This window comes from Fukomys damarensis, unplaced genomic scaffold (assembly GCF_012274545.1).
Source record: "Fukomys damarensis isolate Sample0158 unplaced genomic scaffold, DMR_v1.0_HiC HiC_scaffold_38, whole genome shotgun sequence".
In the NCBI taxonomy this organism is placed as follows: domain Eukaryota; kingdom Metazoa; phylum Chordata; class Mammalia; order Rodentia; family Bathyergidae; genus Fukomys; species Fukomys damarensis.
The window spans coordinates 45,689,510-45,703,450 of record NW_022900950.1 but is presented as its reverse complement, the minus strand read 5'-3'; the positions used below and the strand labels follow the sequence as shown (position 1 = coordinate 45,703,450).

Sequence of the window (13,941 nt, the reverse complement as noted above, 5' to 3'; positions counted from 1 at the left end):
TTTTTTTTTTTTTTTTTTTTTTTTTTTTTTATTGTACTGTGGATCAAACTCAGGCCCTTACACTTGTTTGTTTTTTTGGTTTTTTGGTTTTTTGGTTTTTTTTTTTTGGTACCAAGGATTGAACTCGGGTCCCTGCACTTGCAAGGCAGGCAACTGCTGAGCTAAATCACCGGCCCTGGCCCTTACACTTGCGAAGCAAGCGCAGCACCAATGTGCTAAACCCCGACACTGATGGGAGGCTTTTCTTGAGCTATGTCATATACTCTGTGGATTGGAAATTATTTTTAATGGACATTGATTGGAATGAATTGATTTGGTAGAAACTCTGATTATGGCAAGTTTGTATCCTTTCTATGATTTTAGAGGATAAAGTGTGTTCAACTTATATCCCCAGTGAAACTTAATTAATTTGGTTCTTTGAGATCATTTTATGAGAAAGAAAAGTGGAAAATGAGGTGATAGATAACATGTAGAATATTATCAAAAATTACATTTTAAAGTTTTATGCCATTTTCACTGTTACCATTAGATGTTCACAAACTACCTTTATAATTCTGAGTACTTGGAATTTAAAATTATTTAAAAACCTGTCCTTGAGAGATGAAAGAATCATCATAAAGATAACTTCACTTGTATTCCTTCCTCTATAAAAAATTTTAATATACTATAATATGTAATATAATATAAGAATATTATTTTTAATATAAGGACTTTACTCTTTTGTAGCATAACTGTGTTTATGGTCAAGATTTTGGCAAGTGTTATTAAGATTATACGTGCATAATGATTTAATACCTTTTCCTGACCATTACACAATCCTTTTTTTCTTCTTTAATACATAATAGATAATAATAGATATAGTTGCTGTTTATCACACATTCCATATGTTCCTACTTTAAAACAGTGGAAACTGGTTTCTATAGAAGTTAAAGTGTGTCAAAAGCTTGTTAACCATTCTTCTGTTTAATATTTCCCTTGATTTATTGACTGCTTTTCTTATTGGGTATATTATTTTTTTAAATCCATTATTTGTTCAGATTCTTTTCCCTCCACTGAAATTTTTAATTTTGGGTTAAAGATTTGTGGAGAGAAATCCAATTAAACTTCTCTTTAATGAGACAAAAGGAGAAGCTTACGTGGCTTTTGTCAAGAGTTACATTAATTTTCACTTTTAAATAAATTCTGGCATCATCATTTATGAAGAAGCATTCTGATGCCAAAGCACCAAATTGAGGCTACAGACAAACAACTCTTATTTCAACAAATGGTTCTGATTTTATTTTTCTGTTTGATAATTCCAACATAAGGAATTAAGTAATGAAATGAAGATTCAGTTATTTGCAGAAATTTTATTTTTTACTTTGAAATGATGGAACAAGATCTATGGAAGCAATGCTGTGAGAGAAGGACTCACGAAGTCTTAAATGAGCCCAGTTTCTCTATTTGCTTATCTATGAAAAACCAAGACTGTGATTCTAATTTTTAAACTTCCTTAGGCTTCCAGAAACTTCAGCTCAAATGCCAAATCCTCCATCAAAGGTAAGAAATTGTGACAAATATCTTTGGGTTACATGAAAAAACAATCACTTTTACCACATGAATTTAGATTGTTCTAGAATAGGGATAGATGGGACCCCTATGTAGAGTAAGAAAGGGACATGGGCCCTTTAAACCTCAGGAGAAAAATGATCTCTGTGATCTGACCTTTATTGTTGCAGTTGGTACCCAAGTTTCTCTATCAGCCCACTGACCAACCAACCAACTGGGCAGAACAGCCCCAGAAGGAGGGACCATCTCCTTACACCATAAATAGAGGACTGCTGGCCATACTCTGCACTTACCCAGCTCTGGGGACTCCACTCCTCAGAGTGGATTTGTATCTTCTGTCAGTAAAATTTACCCCTCCTTTGTACTATCTTCTGACTCTTCTTATATCTATATTAGAGAGAGAGAGAGAGAGAGAGAGAGAGAGAGACAAGCCCAGGAAAATTCAGTGGTAGGCTGGTGACCCCAGGCATGACACTAATATATTTTAAAGCATATAAGAGCAGTGGTGGTGAACCTATGGCATGCATGTCACAGAGGGGTTTTTTTCGTAACATTGAAAGCTCTAAAAGGTTCACCATCACTGGCATAGAGTGATCCAACTTTGGAATATAGATTGTGTTGGGTTCTGCATCAGTATTTTTCATTTTGTACATTTTACTTGAATGGTGAAAATCACATTGATTTTTAACAAGATAATTCTGTAAACATATTCATATACAGTGGACCCTTGATTTATGAACTCCTATCAGTTCCTGAGGGCTGGCTATAACTCACTTTGGTTGTAAGTCAGCACATCTGAGATCTGGATGTTTAACTGGGTACAAGCTATAGATAACAAGAGACAAACAAATCTTCCATTAACCTCATTAACCCGAGTTGCTCATAGGTCAGGCCAATTGTAACTTGATGGTCTGTGGAATAATTAAAATGGATTTTTTTATATTCCTGGAGATTGACCCCACTTCCATCCCAACCCTTTTTTGTCTTTATTTAGAGACAGGGTCTCACATAGTTGCCCAGGCTGGTCTGGAATTGACATCTTCATGCCTCAGTCTTCTGACAGCTACTGCACGTAGCTGTAAAATATCCTTGAGTTAGGAAGGTCACAGTGAATTTTATTGATCACTCAGAATACTCCATACACAACCAACACATTTTTCCAAATCTATTGTCCCTGGGCAAAAGCACTCACAGGATGATATTTGTAATACAGTTCTTTGACCACCAAATGTCTTTTCTGCATTTGAAATTAATTGAGTGATTGTCATCTGTTGGTAGGAATCTTTCTTCTCCTTGAGTCATTCTTAAACTGTCAATCTCAGTTGCTCTACAGTCTATACTTATGTCTCATATGTAACCACTAGATGCCCCATATCATCAGTAAGTGTGCACACATCATAATGAGCAGTGATGTGGACAAGAGCAGTACAGCTGCAGGCAGATCCCACCCAGGGTCCTGCCCTGACCTAGTGGCTTGGGCACACAGGCACAGCCAAGGGCCTACCTGGAAAAGATCTGCACAGGCACACAATCAATAGCCAGAGGCTCGCCCCAACACCATTGTTAAGTGCACAGACACCCAAGACAGAAGCCTACTCAGACAACAGGAACTAGGATGCACAGCCCCCAGCCAGAATACCGCCCAGATGACAGGTCATCTCAGGGATCCAGAAGGCCCCCATTCTGAACCCAGGAATTGGCGCTGTGCCAAACAACAGAGAAACGGCTGCTTGGTTGCTTGCTGAGAATTGAAGAACACTGGGTGAGGAAAAAGTTGCCTCAACAAAGGCAAAGCAATCTACATCTGTTGAAATGAGAAGACATGTGAAAAAGTCTCCAGACTTCTAGATAACCTAAGGCAACCCCAAAGGGAAACAAATCTGATACTCTACCAGCTGAACTCCCTGAACTACAATAAGAGAGGATATGGAAAAAATGAAATCAGAAATAATTTCTCAGATAGTAGCAGAGATTGTGCCCATAGTGCAAGACATAATAAATCTAGAGTGGATACAGATTAAAAAATAGAGGAGCTGAGGAGCACAATGGAATTCCAACATAGGAAACCAGTGGAATCCATAAACCAGATGCAAAGAGATTTCCAGGAGATTAAAAACTTGCTGAACAAGCCAATTTGAGGACAAAATTTCAGATATAGAAAATAGGATTTCCATTAGTGATCAGGAAAAGAAAATTTTCTTTAAAAAACTAAGGGATCAAAAGAAATCAATCCAGCAGCTACTAGACAATGCAAAGAAGAATAATATAAGACTGAGTGAAGTCAATGAACAAACATTAGAGAGTGCACATGACATAAAAAACTGTTCACAGAGTAATGGCAGAAAACTTCCCAAGTAGGGGAAAAGAAATTGACATGCACATAACTGAGGCATGTAAGACTCAAAACTAGCCATGATCAGAAAAAGTCTACACTCGGGCATATAATAGTTAAGCTTCCAGACACCCAACAGAACAAAATTCTACAAGCAGTTAGAGGAAAGAAACAAATCACATTCAAAGGAAAGCCCATCAGAATTAGAGAAGACTTCTCAACACAAACCCACAATGCAAGAAGAGCCTAGAGAGACATATTTCAAGCCCTAAAGAAAACAGCCTCCAACCCAGATTGATATATCCTGCAAAACTGTCTTTCAAAATTGATGGAGAAATAAGATAATTTCATGAAAAACAGTAGGGCTGAAAGGGGGTCCTAGTTGGGGTAGTGGATAAGGTCCATTGGGATGTTGAGCTAACATGTTACAGTAGAAGGACAGTAGCCATCATGGTTGGCTCCATCTGGAGGATTATTTGCATCTTGACAGCATAGATTCTATCTGAAATGAACTGAGTAAGGCTGTTTAGTATAAAAGAGCCAAATAGACAAAACAACAAGCAAGCAACCAAGGGTCCCAAGAGGGGAAGGAGCCAGGTGGATATAGAAGGAAACCAGGGTTTGATCTGAGAGAAGACTTGGGCCTCTAGGGAGTCTGTGGCCCCCTGGTCATGGAGGTACTTAGTCTTCTCCAAAATGACGTAAGTTCAAGTCTCAACCTCTTGAGAGGTATAATATAGGTCTAGCAGGTTCCATTAAAACCTCCACAAACACCTACCTGATGGGCCAGCATCCAGTCTAGTATTTACTTGTATTCCAAAACCATAAGTGTCAGGGAGTCTAGAGATTGTTAGAAGTCCTGGAAATTAGTATCAGTTAACTGGGCAACTTCTGGTGTAGTGGCAGTGAGGTTTGAGATTTGTACTGAATTGGCCACTATTCCATAGGTTAGCTCCACAAAGGTTGCTATGAGTACTATGATCCCTAAGACTAAAGGAGTGATGAGTTCTTTTTGTGTCAAGAAAGTCCTCTTGTTCCCAGCAGTTCCTGAGTTCAAAAAAAACTCATGCACAGTGGTCTAGTTTAAAGCCTATACAGAACTTGGGGATGATCACAAATGTATTAAGCCCCAGGTTCATCTACTTTGATGAGGATAACCATAGTCCCTGATTGTACATGGTTCACATCATGAATTCAACCTTTTCCATAAAATAGGAGTCTGGGAGGGGCATAAAACTTTCCAGAACTTTTGGAAAAATTGGACCTTTCTGGTGAGAATCCCCTTGAGGGAACAAGGTATAAGGAACAATTCTCAGGGAAGTGACTAAAAGTGACCTCCAGACTTGACACATTATGTTGTCACCACCAAGCCATTAACCAGGAGTATATATCATCTTGGGTCCCCTTATAGCTGGGTGCAGTTAACTCTAGTTGAATAAAAACAAGTTGATTAGAAGCTATTTTGGGGTACCAGACTATCATGTTTCGCAAAAAACTTTAGTACAAAATCCTGCCTTATCTGAGGCTGACAAGCTTACCCAGCCCCCTTTTTATTGACCCCATCACCAGAAATTTTCCCTTTCCCCACACTAAGATTGTCTTATCTCATTAAAATTAGAGTTGATGTCCGTGGCCCAAATCCAGTTGACCAAGTGCACACCCTCTAGAGCTGGCACTGGGATTCCAGTGAAAGCCATGAATGGGTTAGGAATTCAGGAGGTAAAGTTGACCTTATTAAGACCTGAACCTGGGTAGATATGGAACCATGGTGGTAAATAATTTGGGAGTGGAAAGCAGACCCAGCAGTCACAGTCAGTCTAGTCAGAAACCAGAACTCCTGCCAACCACAGGAAAGTGTTGTTTTCCCAGGAAAGGGCAGGGCACCCTTCTTAAGGGTGGGGAAACTCTTCCAAGGCCATAAGCAACCTCCACAGGGTCAGTCCCTGTCACAGAAGTGATTCCACCTTGAAGGTAGCAAACACTCAAACTGTAAAATTAACCAAATTCCCAGTAAGATCCACAACTCCATATATATTCACATTAGTTGGCATACTTGTAAGTCTTTCAAAGAGAAGTTTGTGATCTTCTATAGTTTTCCATGATGTGTAAGTGGACTTGGCTGTTGCCTTGGATAGTGACAGAAAGGGTTCACTTTTGGATCTCCAGAACCAATCCAAAGTTTTACCCAGAAATGATTGTATCACATCACCTTAACTTCAGTAGGGGTAAGAAGGATCACTATGTAGGGACTCTTCCATCAGGGTTTCTTTAGATCCTTGTCTAGAGCCTTGCCCAGTACCAGAATTCCAGGACAGAAGAAAGGCTCACTAGGTGGAGTGGGTTCGAGGTTTGTTTGCCTCAAGGCTGACAAAATTTGCTGAAACTAGGTTAAGAACCTCATTTGCCTTAAGGCTTCCTAGTTTTCTCATAGGGATGTCTTTCCTAAGGAAAGGTCTCCCATATAAAAGCTCAAAGGGAGACAGCCCTGAAATCTGAGTATATTTCTAGCCAATGTAAGGGCCACAGGTAGGATCTGTTTATACATTTCTGTTTTACATTCCTGTGCCAACTTGAGTATCCTCAAAGTCCCCTTTGAGTATCCCATTAGTTCATTATACCTGTCTTCTTGACTGTGGTTTCCAGGCACAGTGCAAATGGTAATCAATTCTGATGACCTTGGAGATGCCTTCAGTAACCTCAGAACAAAAGGCAGGGCCACTATACTTTGGAGTCTACAAGGGACCCTGAATCTTGGAATAATCTCATTAATGAGAACTCTGACCACCTCTCTTGCCTTTTCTGTATGAGTACCTCATGCTAACCAGTTGCACCACTGAAGCTCTATCTCTTGCCTTCTGTGGCCTGAAAGGGTAGGCCTCTGTCTTACCCTGTGTTGGTGTCAGCCAGGACCAAGAGAAATTGGCTATTTCAACCTCCTGGCATATGAGTGAAATCAAGCTGCCAATCCTGTCCTGGATATGCACCTTAATATTGTTCTCCCTGTAGTTGCTGTTGAGCCTTTTGTGGGTTTGTCTTCAAGCATATTTCACAGCCCTGGACTATTTTTTTTAACTTATTTCCCCAAAAGGCCAATGTAACCAGATTGAAAGTATTTTTCTGCCCTAGGTGTCAGATGCCATAAATGCCCTTAATTGTCTTCCAAGCTAGGCAGCCAACTAGAAAGAGGCACCCAGCGGGTGGTAACCCACCATCTGTCAGAATTAAGGGTCAGTTCCTGTACCCATGCTAGTAAAACTTGTTGGTCAGAGTATACAAGTGGACTAGTAGGCAACAGTAGGGATGACCACAGAAGGGGATGCTCTAGGTGTCAAGGTGCAGCCACCTTGGCTTGTCAGCTCTTTTATTGCCCAGGGTAATAGGATCTTGTCTCCTTTGGTATCCTGGGCAGTGTATAACTGCTACTTTAAGAGGTAGGTGTACAACTTTGATCACTTATAGGATCTCCAAAGCATGCTTACTTAAAGACCCCCTTGAACTTAATAGGCCTTATTCTTTCCAAGTAGCAGCATGAGTATGCATAACACAAAAACATAAGTGTAAGTGTTTATTCTCCAGCTTCTGGTCAACCAGAGAGCCTGAGTGAGGGCTATTAGTTCTGCCCTTTGGGCATTAATGCCCAAGGGTAAAGACCAGACTCCAGCATTCCCAAGTGGCCCATCATTGTATATCCAGCTTTCCTAAATCACTCATAGACAAAGGAGCTGCCATCGGTAAAAATCTCAATTTAAGGATTCTTAAGGGATTGATCATGTAGTTCTTAACTGCTGGACCTGGATTAAGATCTCAGCATGATCATATTGATGCTTAGTTAATTCCTTGGGATTAGGCAGAAAGGTGGCTGAGTTGAGGCCATGACATGTCTCTGTTAACCTCAGGACCTTCTACTAAGAGAATGTGGTACCTTGAAATCTAGACATCTGATATTCAGGGATAAATTGGTCCCTTGAGGAGCCTTCCAATGTCATGGGGAGACTTTCTCATAAATTCCCATCCTTAAATGAATTTACAGACTTCAGAGCAGCGAGTGCCTACAAGCAGCCTGACCATCCCATTGACACTGGCTCTTAATTCCCTGCTTAGGAAAGCTATGGGCTGGTGGCTTGGTCCGGCAGGTTGAGTGAGGACCCCCAAACCAATCCCATTCTGTCAGAAAAAGGGTATATTTGTCTTGATTGGGGAGTCTTAGCACAGGAACCTCCAGGAGGGCTTATTTAATTCCTGAAAAGCAGTCAGCCTCAGGGTTCCAAGTAAGGAGGCTGAGTCTCCAAGAAGTAGGTAAAGGGGCCAGTGCTCTAGCACATCCAAGGATCTAGATTCTTTAAAACCTGGTGACTCCCAGGAAGCTCCCAGATGCTCAGGCTGTGGGAAGTCCATTACAGGCTGTGTTTTCTCGGGGCTCAGATCCCTCCTTCCATGTAAGATAAATAAACCCAAGTAAGTAACTTGAATCTGAAAGATCTGGACACATTTCATGAGACACCTTATACCCCTGGGATGCCAGAAAGTTGAGGAGAGTTGGTGCTCCTATGCATTGTATCTTTTAGTCTCCCCTCAAAGCATTAGATCATTTATATATTGGAGGAGTCAATGAGAAATTGACAGATTGGCCTCCAGAATCAAATCAGCCTGGGGCTCTGTTGGTTGGACTGGAGTAAGGAGTAGCCTAAGTAAAAGGACTCATGCCTCTCTTGAAGGTGTTCATCATCCCAGTGATTGCCTTGGCAAATGGAGCAAGGTGTAGAAGGCTTGTGTTGAGCCTCATTAAAATCTATAACTTTTCCTTTTATGCCTCTCAATCTCTGTTGTAGAAGCTCTTAGTGGTCTCTCTAAGCAGGCTGGCCATCCAGCCCCATGTGACCTTGTTTGGAATCCACCACCAACTTCAAGAACTTGTACTTATATCAGGGGCTGATTATGTCAGGAATAAACTTTGATAAGGAGTTCTCCAGCCATACTATAAGGGTTAATCAAGGTGTACTTGGTCATTACAACCTTTAATCATTATGAGAACACAGTGGGGAAGAGGTTGTTTTTCCTCTTGGTAGATTTGTCCCAGTTTTGCATAATTAATGAGCTTGACCCTTGCTCCCTTTAGTCCTTCTTTAGTATAATAAAGGAAATGAAGGTGTGCCACCTCTCCCACTGGAATCCCATAGTCTCATTGTGGTTTATTTGTAGGGACCACCTTGATTCCAGTGGGGGCATAAATCCTCGATTCTCCCTCTCCTCTTTAAGAACCCCAGTGTGCCTCAGAGTAAGCATTTCCAGCCCAGATGGCAGAGCCCCAAACCTTTTTCCCTGATTGAGGTCTTATTGAGAGGGTCGCATCTTCCCAGATCAGTCTAAATAGGGAAGTTAATTTTTCAAAGGCTCTAATAAAGCCATCAGGATTGCTGTGAAACTCCCCAGGTCTCACTTTATTTCTCCTAACTCCAAATAAGTAAAAGGGACATGTTCTGGTTCACCCCTTAAATTGGAGCAGAAAGGTAATATCTTCGCTGGTGAAGCCATCCATACTGGTGGCCTGGCATACAAATATGGCAAGGACCAGGTCTTGATCCTCGTGGGGTACAGACTAAGAGAGCCCCTGGCTAGATATTTTTTCTGGTTCCCCAGCAGGTATTGTATCCAGGCATTGGTACAACAACAAACCAGGGCTTTTTTCTTTTTCTTTTTTTCTTTTATTGAGTTTATTGGTACATTTTAGGTATACAGTACAATTACATTCACTTTTGGGATCTTGAACCTTTACATGACAGGTCTTTGTTCTCATTTTTTTCCCCTTGTCCATGCCCTCCCTTCACCCCCTCCTCCCCTCCCCATTTACAAACACTTTATTTCCATTTTTTCATTGTCTAATGTTTTTTTCCCTTATTACCTTTCCCATATCCTTCCCATTTTCCCTACACCTTTAGCCCTTTTCTTCATATTTCACATGGTCAATTATCTCATTAGGATCTTAGTTACTATTATAGTTTTTCACACCAGAGAAACTATTCAGTATTTACACATGTGTGACTTATTTATTTCAGTTAGGAGTATATCTTCAATATGTATCCATTTTCCTATGAATGAATCTAACTTCTCATTCTTTATGGCTGAGTAGTATTCCATTTTATAGAAAACCAAATCTTCTTTATCCAGTTTCCAACTGATGGGCAAATGGGCAGTTTCCAAGTTTTAGCTATTACAAACTGTGCTGCTATAAACATTGGTGCACATATATCACTGTGGTATGATTCTTTCAATTCTTTTGGAAAGATACCCAGCAGAGGGATGGCTGGGTCAAATGGAACCTCTAGTCCCAGCTCTTTGAGGTATCTCCATATTGATTTCCATAGTGGTTGCACCAGTCTGAACTCCCACCAACAATGGAGAAGGGTTCCTTTCTCCCCACAACCCCGCCAACATTTGTTATTGATTGATTTCTTGATGGCAGCCATTCTTTGTGGGCTGAGGTGAAATCTCAGTGTTGCTTTCATCTGCATCTCTCAAATGACCAGTGATGTGGAACATTTTTTCTATATTTACTTGCTGCTTTTACTTCTTTGTCAGAGAAATGTCTGTTCATTTCAGATGTCCATTTTTGAATTGGGTCTTTACTTTTGGGAGGGCTGATTGTTTTGAGTTCTATATGTATTCTTGATAATAGTCTTTTGTCTGAGGAGAAGCTAATAAAAATTGTTTCCCACCTTGTAGGTTGTCTCTTAGTTCTGTTGATGGTTTCTTTTGTAGTACAGAAGTTTTTTAATAAGATGAATCCCAGTTGTTTATTCTTTCTGCTAGTTCCCGTGCTACTGAGGATTTGTTCATAAAGTTTTATCCTATGCCATTGTCTTCAAGAGTTCTGCCTAACTTATCTTCCAGCAAGTTTAGTGTTTCTGTTTTAATATTTAGATCTTTAATCCACTTGGATTTTAATTTAGTGCATGGTGAGAGATGAGGGTCTAGTTTTAATCTTTGGAGGGTTGAGATCCAGTTTTTCCAACACCATTTATTAAAGAGGCTATCTTTCCTCCAGTGGGGACGGTCAGCTCCTTTGTCAAAGATAAGGTAGCTGAGTGTATCTGGAGTTGTTTTTGTGTATTCCAGTCTGTTCCACTGATCCTCAGGCTTGTTTCTTTGCTAGTACCATGCAGTTTTTATCACAGTGGCTTTGTCGTATAGTTTCAAATTGGGAATTGTTATATCCTCTGCCATGTGTCTGTTGCCTCGGATGGCTTTTGCTATTCTAGGTCTCTTATGGTTCCAAATGATTTTCTTGTTTCTTTTTTCTAGTTCTGTGAAATATAGTGTTGGAATTTCAATTGGCATTGCATTGAATCTGTACAGCAGTTTTGATAGTATGGCCATTTTCACTATGTTGATTCTTCCTATCCAGGAGCAGGGAATATCTTTTCAATTTCTTATATCCTCTTCTCTCTCTTTTTTCAGAGTGCTATAATTTTCAGTGTAGAGGTCTTCTGCTTCTTTTGTTAGATTGATTCCTAGATACTTCATTTTTTTTGATGCTATTATGAAAGGAATTATTTCCCTAATTTCTCTCTCAGTGAGTCTGTTATTTGTATACAAGAAGTCAGTTGATTTTTGGGTGTTAACCTTGTGTCCAGCTATTCTGCTAAAAGTGTCAATTAAGTCTAGAAGTCTTCTGGGTAGAGTTTTTTGGGTCTTCAATGTAGAGTATCATATCATTAGCAAATAATGACAGTTTAACTTCTTCCTTTCCTACCTATATTGCTTTAATTTCTTTCTCTTGTCTAATTGCTATGGCTAATGTTTCCAGAACTATATCGAAGAGGATTGGTGATAGTGGGCATCCTTGTCTTGTTCCTGATTTTAACATGAAGGTTTTCAGTTTTTGGCCATTTGATATGATGTTAGCTGTTAGTTTTTCATAGATAGCCTTTATTAAGTTGAGATATGGACCATCTATTCCAATTTTTTGCGGGGTTTTGTTTTTATCATGAATGGGGGTTGAATTTTGTCAAATGCGTTTTCTGCATCTATCGAGAGGATTATATGATTTTTGTCCTTGACTCTGTTTTTATAGTGTATTGCGTTTATTGACTTATGTATGTTGAACCATCCTTGCATCCCTGGAATAAATCTGACTTGGTCAGGATGTATGACGTTCTTGATGATCCTCTGTATTCTCTTTGCGAGTATCTTATTAAGAATTTTTGCATCTATATTCATTAAGGAGTTTGGCCTGTAGTTCTCTTTTTTAGTTGTGTCTTTCCCTGGTTTGGGAATCAAAATGATACTTGCTTCCAGGAATGAGTTTGGAAGGATTGCTTCCCTTTCAATTTCATTGAAAAGTTTGAGGAGTCATGGTAATAGTTCTTCACTAAATGTGTTGTAAAATTCAGCTGTGAATCCATCAGGACCTGGGTTTTACTTTGTTGGTAAATTTTTAATTACATTTTCAATTTCATTGATTGTAATTGGGGTATTTTAAGTGTTTCTATCTTCTTTGTTCAACTTTTGTAATTCATAAGTATCTAGAAATCTGTCCATTTCTTCTGTGTTTTCAATTTTGTTAGAGTACAGGTTCTCAAAGTAGGTATTGATTATCCTCTGGATTTCTGTTGGATCTGATCTGACTTCACCTTTTTTCATTCCTAATTGCATGTATCTGAGCCTTTTCTTTCCTTTTTTTTTTTTTTGTTGTTTTTTTTTTTTGTTTGTTTTTTGTTTTGGTAAAGTTTTCTAAGGGTTCAATTTTATTCTTTCAAAAAAACAACTCATTTATTTTTTTGTCTTGTTTTCTTAGTTTCCATTGCATTGATTTCTGCTCTAATCTTTGTAATTTCCTCTCTTGTGTGAGCTTTGGGTTTTTCTTGCTCTTGTTTTTCTAGGAGTCTAAGATTCATCATTAGGTTGTTTATTTGAGTTCGCTCTGTTTTCCTAGTATGGGCATTCAGTGCTATGAATTTTCCACGTAGAACTGCTTTCATTATATCCCATAGATTCCTGTATTTGGCATTTTCATTTATTTGTAAAAACTGTCTGATTTCTTCTTTAATTTCCTCTGTGATCCGTTGATTGTTCAGGAGAGTGTTGTTCAATTTCCATGTGTTTGTGAAGTTCCTACGGTTTCTTGTGCTATTGATCTCCAGCTTGATTGCACTATGATCTGATAATATACAGGGGATAACTTCCATTGTTTTGCATTTATTCAAACCTGTTCTATGAGCTAGTATGTGATCTATCTTGGAGAATGACCCATGTGCCGCCGAAAAGAATGTATATTGTGATTTTGTCAGGTGGAACACTCTATAGATGTCTGTTAAGTCCCTGCATTCAAAAACTTGGTTCAGTGCTAGTATTTTGTTGTTGATTTTTTGCCTAGATGATCTGTCTATTTGTGAAAGTGGAGTATTCAGAACTCCAAGTAAAATTGTGTTACTGCTTATTTGGTTTTTCATGTTTCTTAATATTTCTTTTATATAGTTGGAGGTGTTAATATTTGGTATATATATGTAAGAGATTGTCATCCCTTACTCTTGCATTGTTCCCTTTGCAAGGATGTAGTGGCCTTCTTTGTCTCTTTTAATCAGTTTTGGTTTGAAATTTACTTTATCTGTGAATAATATTGCTACCTCTGCTTTATTCTGGGCTTCTGTCGCATGGAGAATTGTTTTCCATCCCTTCACTATCAGTCTATGGGCTTCTTTTTGTACTAGGTGTGTTTCTTGTATACAACATATTGTCGGATTTTGCTTCTTAATCCATTCTGCCAGTCTATTTCTCTTGATTGGTGAGTTGAGGCCATTGACATTGATGGTGATAACTGATATGTACTGACTTATTATTGTCATGTTATTGGCCTTTTGTTGACTCTTTTTACTTTTTCACCTTCTCCTTTTAGTTTCTTCCCTTGACTATTTGATTTGCTCTTTTGCGCCTCATGGTGTTGTTACCGTCATTGTCTTTTTCTAGGATATTGTTTGGAATTTCTTGTAGTGCTGGTTTGGTATTCATGAAGTTTCTCAGGTGTTCTTTGTCATGGAAGTATCTTATTTCCCCACATTTTGAAA

At 39.1% G+C, this 13,941-nt stretch overlaps 1 protein-coding gene across 1 annotated transcript in view; it reads left to right on the top strand.

The window, feature by feature from the left end:
• The window catches only part of Rnaseh2b (ribonuclease H2 subunit B), a 43,379-nt gene that overhangs the window by 22,496 nt on the left and 6,942 nt on the right, over positions 1 to 13,941 (top strand). The window contains exon 8 of the mRNA XM_010636958.3: positions 1,497 to 1,539. Within this exon, the coding sequence (XP_010635260.1) occupies positions 1,497 to 1,539 (43 nt within the window). The remainder of the gene's footprint in view (positions 1 to 1,496; positions 1,540 to 13,941) is intronic.